General features: G+C 29.1%; 2 protein-coding genes across 4 annotated transcripts in view; both read left to right on the forward strand.

Moving 5' to 3' along the window:
* Nucleotides 1–1,454: 1,454 nt before the first annotated feature.
* On the forward strand, nucleotides 1,455–3,111 carry LOC130664953 (uncharacterized). 3 transcript variants are annotated; one of them, XR_008989490.1, is made up of 3 exons: nucleotides 1,455–2,227; nucleotides 2,328–2,520; nucleotides 2,884–3,111. XR_008989490.1 is itself a non-coding variant. In XM_057465159.1 (3 exons), the coding sequence occupies exons 1-3, from the start codon at nucleotides 2,206–2,208 to the stop codon at nucleotides 2,885–2,887; spliced, it is 237 nt and encodes a 78-aa protein (XP_057321142.1). In that variant the 5' UTR covers nucleotides 1,455–2,205; the 3' UTR covers nucleotides 2,888–3,111. The 3 variants fall into 3 exon arrangements, 2 of the variants coding, with proteins under 2 accessions (XP_057321142.1, XP_057321141.1); XM_057465159.1 differs by having other exon boundaries at nucleotides 2,310–2,520; XM_057465158.1 differs by having other exon boundaries at nucleotides 1,455–2,520.
* An 836-nt stretch (nucleotides 3,112–3,947) lies between these two features.
* The window catches only part of LOC130664447 (leucine-rich repeat-containing protein 4B-like), an 82,337-nt gene continuing 65,667 nt past the window's right edge, over nucleotides 3,948–20,617 (forward strand). Inside the window, exon 1 of the mRNA XM_057464345.1 lies at nucleotides 3,948–4,523. Coding sequence (XP_057320328.1) covers nucleotides 4,479–4,523 — 45 coding nt within the window. The 5' untranslated portion in view covers nucleotides 3,948–4,478. The remainder of the gene's footprint in view (nucleotides 4,524–20,617) is intronic.

Here is a 20,617-nt window from a genome sequence, read left to right on the forward strand (position 1 = left end):
TACATGACAAGAGAGAAGAAACATTGAAAGAGCGAGTAAAAAAAGTAAAAAAACAAGAAAAGAGACGAGCCGATCGACAGAGTGGACTTCAAAGCCAGCAATATGTTGCTCGCTGAGTGCTTTCTCTAACTGCCGGATGCTGTATCCGATTTTGCGCCAAATCCGGCAGACAAGAGCCGATAACAGTCGCTTCAACAATCTAAATACTTTATCACTTTCGCACTCTTACAAATTCATATATATTTTTATTTTTTATTGTTACTGTCCTTAAAAAGTTTCTTCGTGGCTTCTTTACTTTACTCTACTTTGGGTTATTTTTTATCTTTACCCAGTAAATATATGTGGTCCATTTCAATTTGTAGTATCGACGATACCACTACAGCGCACTAAGAATAAGAGTACGGGTGTGTCCGGATAACCACAAATCGTCTTGCCAGTTTTAGCGATACCGAACCAATCAACGATAATGTTGAGTGCAAGCGCGATGTATTGAACTATAAAGAACCAAAGTCGATAACCAAAGTCTTTTGATCCCATCGAGCTCCCAAAGTCGCTCCTACTATTTTTCATTCCATTCTTCGGTACTTCTTCTTCTTCTACTCTTTCTCCTTGTATTCTTATTCTCTAACTTGTTCTTATCCTCATTCGTAGCATAGCAGGATCTCTCCTTTTGCCAACACTCATCCACACATTATTCGTAGAAGGAGTAATCCTAATTCTGCGCAAACTCGGGCTTATAATATCTTTTCGCGTCATATCACTCTACATATCTTTATTTTTTATTACATAGACGTCCTTTTAAAAATCACTTTAGGGCTATTATCACTCTATTTTTTTATTTTAACCCTATAAAGAGTCAAGTGTTATCGTTAAATGAAAACTGATGACGATAGAAAATCAATTTTTATTTTAAAACAGCGTTCCTTAAATTTATATTGAGTAATCTATTTTTTTTATCTGTTGGCTTAAATTTAAGGCGAATTACGGGATTTAGGTTAAAAGTCATTTAGTAGTTAGATTTTTATAAAATTTAATTCACTACTAAATTGTTTTATGACATTTTTCTCGTATCTTATGTATTATAGTTAAGGGGTTAGGGGTAGTCAGAATTTTCAAAAAATCGATTTTTTTTTTTTTGCATTTTCTTAAAGTATAATATTTTAAAAATATTGTGTGAAAATTTGAAGTGAATCCGACAAATTCTTTTCGAGTTATTTAACAATGACCAAAGGACGCTCGGGTGCTACGTGGCATTCGAGAGCAGGTAGCTAGAAACAGCTGCAAGCAACCGACCTTTCGGGTTTCATTGTCATGAATATCTCCCCATTTTAATGTATGTATAATTATATATATATATATATATATATATATATATATATATATATATATATATATATATATATATATATATATATATATATATATATATATATATATTCACAATTTGTAGGTAGTACAAGAACTGAAAAATAATTTTTGGTTGCCAGTATACCTGTAGTCGTTGCACTGATCAGTCGATAGTTTTGTGATAAATTATTTCTCAAGTGAATTAAATTATTAACCATGGGACGTGATTCTAGAAAGGTTTCAAGAGAACTTCGGAGTTCTGAAAAAATTAATAAGTCGCGTTCAGTCAAAAGAAAGAATGTTTTTAATCCGAAAACAGCCGAACGTGATGAAAGTATTCAGAGTACATCTTCTAAAAAATTAAAACAAAACACTGAAGATGATGTACCTGAAGACAGCAGTACTGAATTTCGAATAATAAATTTTATTCAGGTATTCACTGCAATTTCTGCTCTTATAAAATGTAAAAAATGTGATGGAAATGTAGTGTTTCAAACAGCAAGTACACGTGGGCTGGGATTCAAAATTGTAGTTGCATGTAATAACTGTGGAAATGAATATATTCCTTCCTGTTGAAAATATGAAATCTGCTATAATGGCAACCTTTTATCACTACGGCTCGAGTGATGAAAAACCGAATCATGATATGTGTCCAAAAGGCGAAGAATCTTGGTGCTCTTACCAGCGCGCTGAAGCAAGAGGAGAGCTTGATACCTATTCTCACGATTATTCTCCCTTACCTTCTGATGTTTTAAAAGCTATCAAGCCTATATACGAAGATCTTAGTAATGAAAATTTACTTTCAAGATGTGTAGGTGGATTCAATCAGAATAATAATGAAAGCTTTAACCAACTAGTATGGAAAATATGCCCAAAAACGGTAAATACTAGTTTTACTATCGTACAAATAGCTGCATACGTTGCTATGTGTATATTTAATGAGGGTATAAATTCATTATTAGTCTTGATGAATACACTAGGACTTAATTGTGGGCCTAATTCTCATCGGTATGCAGAAAGAATGGATGCTGCACGTATCAAAGTAGCAGATAAGCGCGCTAATGATAACGCCCGAGAAGGTCGATTGCAACGTAGGCACCAGCAAATCGATATTTTGGAAGCTGCTATGACGGCTGAAGAGCTATTATATGGTCCAGGAATAGATGACTCAGTGTAAGTTATTAAATAATTCTTATAATTCGACATAAATCCATAGCAAAACTTTAAATGCGTTTTTCTCAAAACTATGTTTTCTGAACTGGTGATCACTGTAACTTAAAAACTGCTCGGTAGATTTCAATAAAATTTATTGTACTTTTGAAATACATTAAAAACTCGTGCCTGATCGAAGGATTTTTTTTTTTTTCAAAAATTTCGATTTTTTTTTAACAATAAACTGTCGGTTTTTTTCTCGAAAATTTGAAAAAAATTTCCTGAGGCCGCCATTTTGTTAATTTCGAAAAAAAAAAAAAAGCTTCGATCAGGCACAAGATTATCTATTAATAAAACTAATTTTTCTTGTCCGATTGATTTTAGATGAATCTCCAAGGACTTATGATGATCACCGCAAAGGACTTCGGGAGGAACGGGCTCTACAAAAACAGCGATAACTTTTTGAATTATTAATTTTTTTTTTTGAAATTTTCGTGAAGTCAAATCGAAACGTGTTCTAATAAAGCTATGTTTTTATTTTTGTCAAATAAAGTAATTAACTACAAAAAAAAAATTATTGAAAATCATCATTTTTTCAGGCCTCTGAGTACCCCTAACCCCTTAACCCAAAATTTTAATGTAAAGACTGAGAACTTTTTAATGGGATTAAGTTTTTCTTTTTTTTTTAGTACTGAGTACTTTAAATTGAAATTCTGAGTAAACTATCAGAGATACGATAAAAAGTATTAAAACAATTTTATGGATAATTTCGTTTGCTACAAAGTTTTTCTGCAACATTTTCTTGTGTGTCTGATAGTTCAATCAGAATTTTAATTTAAAGTCAAAAATTTTTGACATTTCAATTTTTTTTTACTCCGTTTACTTTAATTTGAAATTCCCGCGAAATTACTCGAGTTACAAAAAAAAATTCCAAGTAAAATTTTTAGGAAATCAAATTTCCCACGAAATTTATTTCATAAATTTTTTTCCAAGTCCAATAGTTCAGTCAAAATTTTAATTTAAAAAAAAAAAAAATTTCACTAGAATTTGAATTTTCAAATTTTATTTTTTCAGCATTTAAATTTAAAATTCCAACAAAACTGTTAGAGATACAATAAAAAAGTACTGACACAATTTATCCGAAATTAAATTTCCTACAAAAAAGGTCTCGATAACTTTTTACATAAACTCAATAGTTAACAAGTTATCGTAACTTGAATTCTAAAACAAAATTCAAATAAACTTCAGTTAAAATAAACGTGAGCTCCCATTCAAATTTTCCCTCACAAAAAAAAAAACATTCCCTAAAATTAATTACAGCAGAAACAATTATTCAAAGTAATAACTCGCGCCTACCAAGCGTTCGGTTCTTCTCGTGCGTCGTCGTTTTAGCTCGTGCGCGGTCGTGACTCTCCGCCCGGACACAGTCGGGCCTCGCTGCTGCCATTAAACAGATACGCCAGTGCGCTCTAAACCGCCAACGGATTTACACACTCATCGTCCGCGAGTTTAAGCGTCAGTTAACGAAATGATGCCGTCGTACACAGTCTCGAATTTATTTATCTTTACTATTAATTAAACAATTAATTAAACGTGTCTGTGTTTCATGTCAACTTAAATTTAAAAATTTGAATTTTTAAAAATCACTCAACAAACAGTCGCTCCGCCCAGTGATTTAAATAAATAAATTGTGCGTTCCAGACAAACTATCGATGAAGATTCGTAATGTCTATTAATTGGGCAATGATTTGTCATTATTTAAACACCAATAGTTGCTCAATGCAACACATCAATTTGAAGCCATGATCCAATAACAAGATCAGCGAGCTTATATTTTCAGTGCTGTGTTGTGTTTTAATTATAATTTTTAAATTTTTATTTTAAATTATAAATTCATATTTTTTTTTGTTTTATTAAACCGATATTGATATTTTTATATCAAGTGTTTATTTATATTTATAATTACAAGTGATTTTGTTATGGAAGATACTGAGATTCGGCTTACAATGGATACTTCTCAAGATGTAAGTTTTTACTTTTTTTTTTTTTTAGATAATTTTTTATGATACTGAAGTTAGCAGGCGTCTCGTAATTTTTGTAATTTATTTAAAACGATAAATTGTACAAGAAAAATATTTTTAAAAAATTGCACTTGTAGTTTTTTTAATTTTCTACGTGCATTTTTTTTTCTTTTAAATTGATCTGTTGGAAAAAAAACAAAAAGTTGTTAATTGTCTACTAACTTCAGTACCATTTTTTTTTTTATACTGAAGTTAGCCGACGTCTGATAATTTTAGGATTTTTTTAAAAACACATTTTTAGTTTTTTTTTTTTCATCGATTTGTTAAAAAAAAAATTCAAAAATTGCTAATTGTCGACTGACTTCAGGGTTCGAATTTTTAAATATTTTATTGCATCAGCGTAAATGTAGCAGATATGAGACAGTTTATAAATTTTGAATCAATAGATAAATTAATTGATTAAAATACTGATATTAAAGAAAACGCGGGGGTTTTTTAAATTTTCATTTATTCAAAAATTGAAAAAATTTCTAAATGTCAGATAAATTCACTTTCATTGTGATGACGAAAGTCAGTAAATTTTTAATTTTATCACTTGTTTGAACTTTTTAAATTATTTATTGATAATTATCACATATATATAGCAAATATATGAATTTATATAGAAATGTTATCATGGATTTGTCAGTCACTAAATATTTATTTATATCAATTTGATATAAAATTTCTTCATAAATTTGATTCATATTAATTTCATATATTTGTATACTAAATATATGAGTAAAACTATTTTTTTTTAAATTCTATTGCTGATTTGTATGGCAGTAAAATTTAATCAACATCAATTTATTTTTAAATTCAATTAAAATGATTAATATCTAATTACATATATTTATATATTCATATATCAAATATATGAGTGTCAATTTTTGTAAATATTATTGCAGATCTTTAATTAACTTAATTTCAAGTCTATCAATTTTTCCTTGATTTGATTGATATATATCATAAATTAATATATCAAATATATGACAAATTTAAAAATTTTATTGCAAATTTTTTAGTTGACAAATTACAAAATTTATAAACTCGTTAAAAATAAAAAAATTAACTTGATTGATATTTATTTCATATATATCAACATATAAAATATATGAAAAATAATTTCGGTAAATTCGGTTCGCGGTTTCGGTCGCGGACGACATGACTTGACAGTTGACGTCAACTGTGTTCAGTTAGATTCTATACATACAAGTTCCTATATATGGATGTAGATATATATACATATATGTAGTAATTTAAAGTGAGTATAGATGGATAGAGAGTAATAGAAGGATGAGAAAGGATGAAAATGGGTTTGGGTGTTTTCGTGTTCGCCACATTGCCCGCACATGTGCGGTTCGTCAATCGCAATGTAGACAAATCAAAACGTACATGAACGCGAGTACGATCGAGATCCTCGTCTGCTCGCCACTAGTTTATACCTAGACCATATATCTATTCGGAGTCTAGTATTATAGAATCGGTATAAACCAACGGTCCTACCGGTCCTTCATTTATCGCCATTAGTGAGTGGTCGCTAAATGTATTCCCTCTATTCTCGTTATTCTCTGTGTTGGTTCTGCTGCTTCTGCTTCTGATTCTGATTCTGCTGCTATGCCTCCTCATACTCACATATTCACTGACACAACACCCCACTAATATATTTAAACAAATCATTCGTATGAGCATTTCATGTTTAATAATTACATGTTCCAAGTGGAGGGATAGGAGTTGATAAAATAAACAGTTGTAAATATTGTAGCAATCAGCTTAATGTTAATTTTACAGAGTGTTTTTTCATTTTTAAATTTATGTTATTGTAACGAGATAAATAACAGTCAAGATAAGCGTATATTAAGATTTATACTATACACAGATAATATTTTATTTTTATTATTTCTGTATAAATTTAACTTCAACTCGCGAACTCATCCCGCGAAAAATTTTTTGCTCTGACTTTTCAATATTTAAAAAAAAAATTGATTAGTAATTTACATGACATACAGGAAATTTTATTGTAATTACGTTCATTTAAATTTTGATTATTATTTTGAGAGATAAAATAATTTTTAAATATTTTTATAGAAATGTTATTTGAATAATTAATAAATTTTTTTATCTCCAGTAACTTTTATTACTGGGCATTATATTTTATATTAATGGCAATAATTATTTTATCAACTGAGATAATTTTCGATTAAAATTTTTAAATAAACGAAAAGTCAGCCGTCGATTTTATTGACACGTTTATCAATTTATCAATTTAGGGAAATTTATGTCAAAATTTTCTATATAAATTTTCGTGTAATCGCGGACATGTAATTGCTGTAACTTAAATAATTACTGACATATTTAAATGAAATGAATCCCGTGAATTAATTAAATCAATATCTCGATAAAGTTCAATAATAAAGTAAATCTGTCAGGTCGTTTGGAATTAGCGGGAATTTAAATTTTTAAATTATACTTTTATTGATTCGATTCCGATTAACTTATAAATTAATATCGAAGCTCAACCATAGCTTCAATTTTATTTTATTTACAATTTCACATCACAGGATATTAAAATTACCTGTATGATTTCCGTTACGCGTCTCCATGTCTCCAATATTTCCATCTCATCTGCGTAAATTCGTATTCCTTCTTTTTTTTTACATCTGACTCAATAAATCAGTTGGTTTTAAAAACGGCCATTAAAATCATAATCAGATAAAAAAAAAATTCTTGCCCAATAATTTAAAATCGCATGACAAAATATTCGTTGGTAAATTTATCTTCCCATCAGCTACTGGGTGGTATTTTTTTATAAAACTTTTTCGAATATTTCTGTTTATCTTCATTTCTCTATAGCGCAGCAGTTCGTGTTAATTAGCCACGTGTGATTAATGCACAGCAGAGGCAGCGGCAACGGCCGGGGAGTCTGTACGTGATTCCCGCGGCATCCCAATGAACGTAACGACAACGCCCGCGCGGCATTACGTGTTACGTGACTGACTTTGTTTCTTCTCTTGTCATTTATTACGACTATATACTCTGGTGTCTTTTGCACATACATTTGTTTCATATATATATATATATGTATATGAAGACTAAAAGTATAGAGTAATCTCCAAGAAAATATGTGCGCAAGTTACACGAAATAAGGGCGCAAGTTAAAAAGAAGTGAAGAAGGTGGAGGTGAAGTAGGTGGAATTAGGTAGCATGAGAGTGATACAGATCACTTGATGATAGTCGTCGTCGTCGTCGTTCTACTTGTTCGCTTGACCTACTTCTTACAAGCTTCCACCCTCTACTTTGCTGTACATACTCTGTACTGCTTACTTATTCGTCCTCTTGTTTCTTTTCTAAAAACTTTCTTTTCTCTGATATTTTTCTCTATTCTCATCCTCTTGCTTTTACTCTCTCTCTCTCTCTCTCTTTTTCCATTTCTCGCGTTTTTTCTCACGATCTTTTTTATCAGAATGTGAAAGGCTCAAAATTTTCACGACTAATTATTGCGACATCTTTAAGTTTTTTTTGTGTATATACATATATATGTATGTATTTTTCCCCGTGTTTTTCTTATAGAAATGAGACTTGTTTTATCTGCTATTGCGATAAAATCTTAAAGTTTTAGTTGCTCGGTATGATGGTGGAAAAAAGTTTTAAAATATACGAATCGTGGAAAATTTATTGTCCTCTGGACTCCAAGAAAATAGGAAAGAAATTATTGTTGCTGGATAATGAAAAATCCATCAACGAGAATATTTTATATCTGTTTTTCCTTTTAATTTACTTTATTATTTTTTTTTTTTTTCGAGATGAAGTATCGGATTTTTAAAAAATTTAATAGACGAAATTGAAATATTTCTTTGTAAAGAATTTTTTAACATTTTTGCGGTAAAATATATAAGCTCTATATCCCTATTCAGTTTAAAATATGATCATCGATACGTAGATAGATAGAGTGCCCTCAATTGCACCTTGAACGACCGGAAGAGGAGAATATAAAACTAGTGTAGATGTATAGGATATAAAAGTAAAGAGAGGATACAAAAAGTATAAAAGAGAATAAAGTTAACTGTCTCGTCTCTCAAACTAAACTTTGCCATCTTCTTCGTCTGGTTCTGGTTCTGGTTCTGGTTCTCGTTATTTTTATTTTTTGGAGCCTTTACTTACAATGCGTCCTCGTTGGTCCCTTCGAGCGAATTCAACACGCAATGACTACATCGCGAAAACCGGTATTACCACTTGTACTTTTGTTGTTATTCTTTTTTTTTTATTTATTTTGTCGGCTGTTTATCATGAAAAATTTAAACTTCACTTTTAGATTAACATTTTATTTAAATTGCTTCAATTGGATTCATTTTGTTTTTTATTTCATTTACTGGTGTACAGATCTCATTATTACATTTGTTAATAAGTCGCTGACGGCTTTTTGTAACGGAGTATTGCTGTAGTTAATAAAAAATTACTAATTACTGAGGATCAAAGATAAGAGACGGGTTTAATTTTTTAATTTCAAACGGTAATTGTGACTGAACATTTAGAGCTACGAAAAAAAGTTGTTATGAAATTTTTTAGGAAATTAAATTCTCTACAAAAAAGGTCCTGATGACTTTTATCTCAAATCTAATCATTCAATAGATATTTAAATTAAACGTAAGGCGGGAAAAGTCGTGATTTTTAAATTATAAATTTTTTTTCTATACTTCCAATTTAAATTCTGAGTTAACCATCACAGATGCCGCAAAAATGACTCAATACAATTTTATAGGAAATTAAATTCTCTACAAAAAAGATATCAATAACTTTTTTCCTAAATCCAATAGTTCAATCAATATTCAAATTTAACGTAATAATTTTCGGTAAGCGATTTTTAGTGAATTTTTTTTTTTCAACCGAAAATTAAAATTCGGTCCAAACAATTAATCCTATGATAAAAATACATCAGTAATTTTTTTTCGAGAATTAAATTTTATATAAATTACCTGCAAAAATAATTTTTTTTATCTAAAGTCTGATAATACTTGATTTTAAAAATTATTTAAATTTAAATAATCGGATTATTTAATTTATAATTTAAAATAAAAATCAGCTAAACGTTTGTTCAAACACATATATATATATACTACAAATGTATGAAAATATGAATGAGTAATTCTATTTCCTAACGATTTGTTGTCGGCTTATCACACTCCGACGAGAACGTGTCATTGTTCGATGATTAATGAGATTACAGAGTGTGATGAGTGCTAGGAATACGTAGAATAAAAATTTTTTTTTTTTGTTTTATTCGTGAGTGAAATGTTTTCATTAAACTTTTATATAAATACATATCTCTCTCCTTGTTTCTTTCACATTTTATCTCTTTTGCTCCCCATATATTTACATATATGTATATATATATATTGATGATTTTAAAAACTGATATACACACTTTGTTGGCATGTTCAATAAATAAAAATCACGATTTTTATTTTTAATTTTCTGTCTGTATATTTATGTTTGCATTGTTATCGATAACAACGAGTTGGGTGTATTTTAAAAATTCTCCATTTGTTATTTAACTCAAATTGACTAAATAGAAAATAATAAAAAAGTTGTACACTCATCAGAAAAAAAATTTATTGAAATATAAATTTTTTTCAGCCGTAGGTCATTTGTATAATTCAACGATAATTGTGTATTCAAACGTATCGATAAATTTCAAATATATGATTTTATGTAAAAAGTTAAATTTCACTATTATTATTATTTTTGTCACATATATGAATAAAATATACATATATTTTTAATCAAATGAAATCTATTAAATTTATTTTCTATAATTTATCGTTACCGAATTCGTTTTTTGGTCGAAAATATTTAAAAATAACAGTTAGATTTAATTTGAATTTAAAACCCATTAAAAAAATTAATTAATTTTTTTTTATAAATTAATTAAATTATAAATTCAATATTCATAAATATTTTATTTAAATATCATTTACATTTTATTTGAAATTTATCGAAATTTTTTTTTTTTCGACGAATGATAAATTATAGAATCGTGACATTATTTTTTATTAAAAAAAAAAAAATTATTAGTGCATACAAAGAATTAAAAAATTTTTTAATGACAAAATATAAATTACTGTCATTATTTTTAATTAAAAAAAAACTCGGCATTAATACGTCAATTTTTTTTTTCCTGAATACAAAAATTTATATTTTTGACATGAATGTGAATGCATACATCAGACAAATTTAAAATTATTAATAAATAGAGTAAAGTATTAATGAAAAAAAAATTTTGAAAAAATGCGTATTTAAAAAATTTTAAAATTAATAACATTTTTTAAAATTATTATTTTTGTAATTATTTACTCGATTTATTTATAATTTTAAATTTGTCTGATGTCTGTGATATTCACACTCATATTTTTTAATTTACGGTAAAAGTACCAAATATTGACCGAGCTTCAAATAATGATCGAGTACTCAAAGCTTTTGAACCTTTAAATTGTGGAATTTAATTCATGAAAAATTACAACTTTAATTTCATATTTTCCTGAATTAAATTCCACTATTCAAAAATTATTGTCTTTAAGTGCATTCATTAATTTCAGCTCAGTCAATATTTGGTACTATTGCCTGATAAAATATATACTGCAAACATTGTTTTCAATTAAAAAAAAAAAACGAGTTGTCAGTGCATACAAAAAATTATTCACCCATAAATATATCAAATTTTATTTAAAAAAATAAAAAAATTTTCCTATTTTCCTCACCAAAATTTTTTTTTAATGACAAAATCTAAATCACTCATTATTTTTAATTAAAAAAAAAAATCAGCATTGATACATAAATTTTTTTTTAAATTTTTCTAAAAACAAAATTTCTATTCTTTAATTTATATGATAAAATATAAACAGCAAAAATTATTTTTAATTTAAAAAAAAAAAATTCTTCTTTGTATGCACTAATAACCCTTGAGTTAATTTCTGCCAGAAACTACTGATGAACTCTCGTCGTAATGATTACATAGCAATGTAAACACTTTTATACATATATATATATATATACAAAAGTGGACCCTTAAAAAATATCTAGAGTACGTTACTGTACAGATCTCCACAGTGGTACGTCGTCGTCGTTGTCGTCGTCGTCGTATAGTAGTCGTACCACCGTTTCTCATCCTCTTTTATCTCTTCATCTACTTCGCGACGACGCCCTCCTAGGTTTCTGAGTCTCGGGTCATTAATTCTCTTCTTTGTTCATGGTGAGTCGGTGCCCGGATGTAAGCATCGTTAATCCCTGGGTTTGCGCGATAAAAAATGTACTAAGGTACCCGATTATTTTAAATTTTGTTCACCAGTAAAATGTTTGTTAAATATACAATACCTATACATATACATATATATGACACCATAAATATTAAATTAAATATACTAAGCAAACAATCTTGTTTGATTTATTATCAAATGTCAATAAAATATAATTCAAGCGATTGTCTCGTTTGTTATATTAATATATTGCGATATAAATACAAATACTCGGGTGTTATTACAGGTAAATGTAATTACTCTGGGAAATATATAGTTAAGCTGACGAAATATAACTTTACATAAGAGATTTAGCAAAACGAATAGCGAGAGTGAGATAATAGATGTGTATATATGTTATATATATACATATATGTATATAGTATAGATATGGGCTCGAACTACCGAACACTGTGTTACTGTGCATAGACCGTAATTCAGGATCCCACGGGATTTAAGCTTCTATTTGATAGGAAAGACTCCATAAATTTCAATTTCACTGTCAGAAAAATGAAATTTTATTAATACGTTTTTTCTGCACATACTAAATCTGCTTGCAGACTTAATTTTTTACATAATACCCGTCATTAATCTGTTCTTGTACTATATTTATTTTAATAAACTTATGGAAAGCATATAAATAATTAAATTTGTTGTCGCTGTGTAATTTGAATAATTTAAGCATTTAATGAAACTTCAAACACGGAGCGCTTCAGTTCAAAGCTTTACACATTTGGATTAAGTAGCTTACAATTAATATCCCGAGTCAAAATTAAAACACTAATTCGAGCCTCAAAAACCTCATTTCTTTTGATGTTGTACCTACCGCTGAATGTGAAATACTATTTTGACCCTCACTATACTCAAACTAGGGTATGGAGGCCGAAATTCGTGTTTTAGAATAATATTTTCAACCTCCAAAACCTAAGATCGCTTTAAAACCCTATTTTTCGGTACTTCAGCCTACTAAGAGTATAAGTAGGTTAATTTTACGATTTCATGGAACATAGAATTTCGTCAATCTACAATTGTTGATCAACAATGTAAGGAAAAACATATAAAAAATATGTTTTTTACATAAACTTTTTATATTTCTTTTTCTATGTTGTTGATTAACAGAAAAACATATTTTTATATAATTTTTTGATATTTTGATAATTATATTTTTTATAAATTTAAAATATAGGGGAGGGTGGGGCAGAGTGGCCCCCATGGGGCAGAGCGGCCCCCCTGAAATTTTGACCAAAAAAAATTTTTTTTTTTTTTCGACTAATTACTATAAATCCGATATGTTTGCGCATTTTTACCCCTACGCATAACATTTGGGGCAAAATGGACAAGCCTAAAATTTTGAAAAAGTGATTTTTTCATATTTTTATCGTCAAATTAAAAAAAAATTATCATAATTCCACATTTCTAGCCCTACGCATAACACCTGGGGCAAAATGGACCAGCCGAAACTTTCGAAAAAATTATTTTTTCATATTTTTCGGCCGTTTCTCTATGTAAGAGGCAAATTTGGTCACTAAAAATTCATAAAAATTAAATTTTTTTTTTTAGGTGATAAATTTTTGAAATAAAGTAAAATTATAGAATCGATTTTTTTTTTATTAAATAACAATTAGTAATTAAGGTAATCGAGAGTGAACGATTTTTTACGCTTTAAAAAATTTTTTTCGAGTAATATAAAACCAAAAATAGTTGTCAAGAGAAAGAAATACATCCTTAATGATGAAAACAATTTAAAAACAAAAAAACGAAAAAAAAAATTTTTTTTATCACTTTTTGAAGGGGCGCCGCTCTGCCCCACAAAAAAAAAAAATTTTTTTTCAGAATTTTTGCAAAATGTCCATAAATTTGTTCGAAATAGGACAAAAGTAAAGTGATCTTATGGTTGAAAGCCACAAAAAATAATAATTGGCTTAGGGGGGCCGCTCTGCCCCACCCTCCCCTATTACGAATATATTTTTTTATCTCACCATACCTATATTTTTGTTATATTTACAAATATATTTTTATACATGTATTTTTTACATATTCTAAGATATATTTTTAATACATTTTTGAATATGAAAAATATATTTTTTCTATAAATTTTTTTCATGGGGGTACATGGCCATATATAGAGCCTATATATTTTTTAAATAATTTTATACATAACTATATAACCAAAATTACACATATCACAATTACTTACACGCAGGATTATATAGCACACGAAAAAAAATAAGAAATTTTTTTGTTATTACTAATAATAGATTTTCAATTATATTTTGCTGTTTCAAAAGTGAGTTATTCTTACAATCTCATATAGCACAAGTAAACTTAGCAGTCACTATCGGTAGCGTAGCCTAGTCGTTAAAGCGTCGGTCTTTCGTTCGTTAGGTCCCGGGTTCGAATCCCACTGAATCGTGTGCGTTCGGTTGATATTTATAGAGTTTTTTCCCTAAATTAAAAATTTCTACTCGGTTAGAAATTAATATGATCGAAAATCTGATGCATCATCAAAAAAAAAAAAAAAAAAAAAAAAAAAATACAGAAATGGCTCAATTTTCGCGTCTTCTCTTTCTAAAGTAATTTGATAATTTTAGTTATATTTTGTTCAAATTTCTGAAAATTATAATTAATAAATAAAAAAATAATTTTAAAATTTTAAATTTTTCCCGCTCCCGGCAGCCATTTTGATTTCCATTCCTTCTCCTTTCCCTTCTTTCCCCGCACCTGATTCAAATTGTAGGCTTTGGAGGGTCATTTTAGGGTTCTGTAATACTAATTTCAGCCTAAACTTGGTAAAAGCGGACAAAAATACCAAGTTTAGGCTGAAATTAAGGTTTCGTTGTACAGCTTGGGCTTATCTAAAAAACTAATTTCAGCCTCCTTACCCTCGAGTAGAATTTGGAGGCTGAATCTAGTTTTTTAATTTTGACTCGGGATATTATATGACAAATTTATATTGAAAGTACTTAATTATACTGCGAGTGGTCTAATGAACAAGTTTTATTAATTTACGGTCCGCTTTATTTGATAATTCATCCGAAAAATTGAACCGTACGACGATTTTCATATTCGCGTGGATGGAAATTCTGGTTTTTGTTTGCTTTGAATTTGAATTCTGGCTAAATTATCATAGATATGGAAAAATGATCTCTATGAATTTTGTAGGAAATTAAATTCTGTATAAAAAATATTAAATCAACTTTTTCGATAAATTCATTAGTTCAATTGATATTTTGATTAGAAGTAAAAAATACTAAGAGCTGTGATTTTTTTTCAAATAAATTTTTTTTATCCAAACTTTGAATTTAAATTCTGATTAAACTATCATAGATACGGTAAAAATGATCTCTATGAGTTTTGTAGGAAATTAAATTCTGAATAAAAAAAATTAAATCAACTTTTTCGATAAATTCATTAGTTCAATTGATATTTTGATTAGAAGTAAAAAATACCAAGAGCTATGATTTTTTTTCAAATAAATTTTTTTTATCAAAACTTTGAATTTAAATTCTGATTAAACTATCATAGATACGGTAAAAATGATCTCTATGAATTTTGTAGGAAATTAAATTCTGAATAAAAAATATTGAATCAACTTTTTTGATAAATTCATTAGTTCAAGTGATATTTTGATTAGAAGTAAAAAATACTAAGAGCTGCGATTTTTTTTCAAATAAATTTTTTTTATCCAAACTTTGAATTTAAATTCTGATTAAACTATCATAGATACGGCAAAAATGATATTTATAAATTATATAGGAAATTAAATTGTCTATAAAAAAGATCTGAGCAATTTTTTTCATAAATCTAATAGTTTCCGCGATATTTGAACTCAAAGTAACTAAAAATCGAAATCATACTCATTAAAAATTTTTATCAATGTGCGAGCTATCATATCAATTCAAATTGTTGTTAAAACTTAATTATATGAACATTAATTATTTATTTATCATAGAAGCAGTATATTTGAAGTACCTCAATTATTAAATTCCGCGTTAAATGGGCATTTATATCAAAGTTTATTTGAATTATCCCCGAGCGTATTTGAAATAAGTCAAATTTATTTTTTATCGATCATCAATCGATAATATATTCGATGATTTATTCAGTATCCACAGCAGCATGTATAATTAAATATTCAAAATTTATATAAATAATTAATTTTGAAAGCTTGCTCAATAATTAACATTATAAAATGATTTTAATAACAAATATTAATGGCCGCGATGCATTAAAGGTATTAAGTATAAAAAATAGCCATCATAAGACGGGGTAGAAAAAAAAAATATAGCACTTAAACCCTTTTTATCCAACAGCCTTACCCTTTCAATACCGGGGTACTTTATCTTCACAACTTTTGATAGCTGAAAAAAAAAAGTATGACTGGATTAACGCAGCTGAAATAAAAGTCTCATAATAAAATATATGTTGATATTAAAATTTAGGTTATGGTTTTTTGTATAAAGAAAAAAAGTATAGCTGCGGTATAATACTGGTCTATATATAGAATAACAGAAGTTGGAAGAGCTAGAGGCAGAGTTAGAGTCAGAGGGCGATGATGAGGATGGAGGTTGAGGTAGAGGGGATGAAAGAGGGAAAGAGGGTTTAGAAACACAAGCGACGATAGTATATCCTAGAACAAAAGAGTGAGAATTGGAAGAAGAGTATGTAGGCGAGTATATCGCAATGCCGATTTATGTTTGTCCGGGGTCGAGCTCGCGAGTGTGTAATGCATTCCTGTTCATTGTTTCCTCCCCATGTGCTCCCGATCAATGCCCAACGTCCTCTACTGTACTACTGTATGCCACAGTACTCTGCACATTGGCCCGTCCCATTATTAACGAGCTGGAGTGCCTCGGACCTTATTGTGTTCCTGGTGAAATGTCTCTTGGGGGTGGGTGTGTAGTCATGATTCTATATATATGTATATGTACATGTATGTAAGCAATTTACGTGTCAGTGTGTGCATCGAGGGTTGAATTGCACATTGACTGAGTTTAAGGGTACCACCGCACTCTGCCACTGCTCCGTTGCTCTCTCTGGCATTGGTGACTCCTCGACCATGTGCTCATACACACTGAGAACAATAAATTGTTTTACAATTCTCGGGCACTCACAAACTCGTTGAGTTCTTTTACGTAAACTACTTTACCAATTGGATAAGCTGATTCACCTGATACACTTTAGTCTTCATTACTATTTCTATTTTATTTTATTTAATATTATATGTACTAATTTAATTATCCGCCTTAAAATGGGCGTGTTCATAGACGGAAATTTTACGTCCATTAAAACTGTGTTTCCTTAATTAAAATAACAGAGATTAGGATAAAAAGCACTTGAGTCCATAGAGAACATTCGAATTAACGAGTTTCATTAATTTTTTAACGAATTTTGTTTGTAGTTTAGCCAGAAAATCGAATCCGTACATTCGTACATTTTTATGTTCGGATGGACGGAAGCTCCGTAACTGCGGAACTACGCGAGCTATTGACTTGATTTTTTTTTTGTTTACTTGAGATCGCCATTGAATGCAGCCCTATTTGTTTCTCTCGATTATTTAGGGCACTGAGGGGGCAAAATGGGCCTCCCAGTAAAAGAATTTTTTGAATTATTTTGTTTTTTCGCCAAAAAATTCGTGAAATCCAGTTGTTTAAACAAAAATCTATGTGGGTAATAATTAGCAAGTTTAAATTATAATAAATAATATTAAATAAACAGCGATGATTAATGTAGTCTGAAATACACTTGAAGAAACATATTTAAATATACGTTATTACGAATATGATGAAACATGTATGGAAAGTAGTTGACGACTAAAGTACGTAGTTGTAAGCCAGGTAGTCGAAAAAAGTGTACAGGCATATGTAGATATATATATTTATATATGTAGGTAGAGATGTAACTTTACGTTAAAACGCGAGATCGCGTGGCAAAGGAAGACTCGTAATAAATTTGAATACATCGTTACGCATCCGTGAGGAGAAGGCAAGCAGGCAGACAGGGAAAAGAGAAGAGAAGAGGAGAGGAAAGGACGAGAAGTTGAAGGCAAACTGAGTGGAGGTACCGAGGCAGTAATTACAGAGTGAACCTTGCGGCACTCTAATCTTTTGATAAATTATCCGTGGGTGCCGGGCAAGCGGGAGCTGGCTGAGTTTAGGCGTAACCATACTAACTCACCTGAATATACATGACCAACTGTTTTTCTATCTCTCTCATTGTGAGATGGTCATATTCTCTATCATCTACAACTATCTCATATACATAATACTCACACTGACTCTTTACTCTTGATTCTTTACCTCCATCTATCTCTAGTGTGTATTAACCTACACACTATTATATTCCACCCTCTTTAAATGACCTCCGGCAATTTCATTTCGGTTTCCGCTTCTGATGTTCTCAACTAAAATTTACTAAAGAGAAAAATCATAACGAGCGATAATGGAGTGCGTGTCATTTGTTACATCAAGTGAGAAAGGTAAATTATTATGATGAACTACATTTATTCATCCACATCCATATATATCCACATACATTTACATCGACATACATATATGCAGACATACATCTTTTATGTTATCTAATCACGCGTGTTGGATTACTCAGTATTATTCACATGCTCAAGAGGCTTAACAACCTGACAGTGACCTCTTTTTTATTTATGTATTTTTTGTTTCTAAAAAAATTTGTACTCTAGTCATTGCCTATTCATTTTTTATCTAAAACAACAGCCCATTATTTTTTTTCAACTTTAACAATACGTCTCTTGAAATGTCCTGTAAAAAAAAAAGTATACGGATGACAGTAAAAAATAAAAAGGCTCAAATTAGGTCTCTATATTTTTTCTACTCGAGTATTCTTTTATCCTATGGTACTCGTCAACTTTTCAGCGCAAGCATCGCAATCTAAAAAATTAAACGAGTGGCTGGTGTACTGTTGGCATAACAAAAATGTCATGCCAGTACTGAGTAGTCTCGGTAAAAATGAATTATTTTTTCGCCTCGTGTTTTGTATTTCGCGAGGCTATTTTTCATATTTTTTTTTTTGAATAATTTTTTATTGCGCTCATTGTTAAAAAAATTTTCTTCAATCTTGATATATTGAAATCCAAAAATATGAACTCTTTTATACAAAAAAAAAATTTTCTTGGACTAGAAAAAATTTACTGACGCAAGAAATTTGTTTTTGCACAGAAAATTTTTGATTTCTTATTCATATTAAAAAAAAATTATTGGGCCAAGTAAAAATTTTTTTGGGGCGGGTAAAATTTTTTTTGTGCCAAGAAATTTTTATTTTCAGAGCAGAAATAATTTTTAATGTTTTTGACTCGACACGTAATGGAAAACTTTTAAAAATTTTTCAGTCCAAGGGTCATAGGTAATGTAGAGGGTTGGCTTTCGTAGAAAAGGTTTACGTGCAACACAGTACATATCAGTAAATTTAAAGTAAATTTTATCTAAGCACGTACTTAAACGTCTAGTCGGTGTATCTTAAAATCGATGCAATACTGAGAATTGGCATTAAATGTTAAAAGAAAATGAAAAGAGGTAAAGTAAAGGTGAACTGGGTATAGGAAAAGGTGTAATATAGTATAAAAATTCAGTAAGGATAGTTGAGAATAAGAATGTAAGACCATACTTAAATATATATGATCTCGTGTGGTCTGGACTACGTATCAGCTGACGGTAAAAAAAAGAAAAAGTTTTTAAACAAAAAATGTTGTACCAGTTTAGGCTTTAAAAGTATCTATATAACTAGAGTTTAAACCGCAAGACCGATCCCCAGAGTCAAACTTTACTCACTTCCTCGGTATCTTTTTTCAAAACTCTTTATGTAATATAAGGAGTTAAGAGAGGGTAAAGCTCAGCTCGGCTTAAAAAAAAAACCAATGAATTACAAACACCAAAAGTTGGCTTTTCGAACCTTTTTCAGCTTACAATCAAACCTACACTTTTTGTTTAGATAAAAAATTGTTGTAAGGAGTGGCGTCTTTTTGTTTCCACCGTAACTTCACCAGGAGATAAAAATACGCTCGATAAAATGTCTGCCCTACCACTCAAATTAATTATCGAAAGTGGCAATCTTTTCTTTCCTTATCATTATTAATCTTGTGTTAATATTAATGTCATCTTGTGTGTCAACACAAGCCAGATTATCGGATAAATTATAATTTAAAATTTTAATACTTGATTTATATTTTATATTTAAACTCGTTCCTGTCCTTTTTCTTTTATTAATACATATTCTCGTGGGCTTATATATATTATATACATTTTAGATATTGAGGTCGTATCGTCTATAGTATTTAAATCCATATTCATAACTTCAAATTTTCATTAATAAATATTATATTGAATTGATCGAAATATTACAATATTTCTCCGTCTGGTTTCTTTTAAATTTCTTCAATAATTCAGTTTAAAAAAAAATTCGATTTGAATTTTAAAATCACATTTAATGTCATTGAATATTTATATTGATATTAATTCATACTTACATATTCTATTTTATTTTATTACTAAATATATTTTACGACTTGGAAGATATTTATATTTTTTTTTCAAAATTTTCTATTATAAAAATCCGCTGAGTAAGTTTAGAATATTCTCCATCATTTATTGCATACTTGAACTGCCGTGAAATAAAAATATATATAGAGAGAAAAAAATGATGATACAATGTGAAATCTGTGAAGCTATTCCCTGATGTAAATTGCGGTGGCTCATCGCTTTAGAAATTCGCTCTTTCTTCTTTTATACTCCTTTACTC

Source organism: Microplitis mediator, chromosome 3 (genome assembly GCF_029852145.1).
Source record: "Microplitis mediator isolate UGA2020A chromosome 3, iyMicMedi2.1, whole genome shotgun sequence".
Taxonomy (NCBI): domain Eukaryota; kingdom Metazoa; phylum Arthropoda; class Insecta; order Hymenoptera; family Braconidae; genus Microplitis; species Microplitis mediator.

What these genes read in the sequence shown, in the direction of transcription:
- LOC130664953 (XM_057465158.1), top strand. Translation starts at nt 1,901, where the DNA reads ATGAATATATTCCTTCCTGTTGAAAATATGAAATCTGCTATAATGGCA.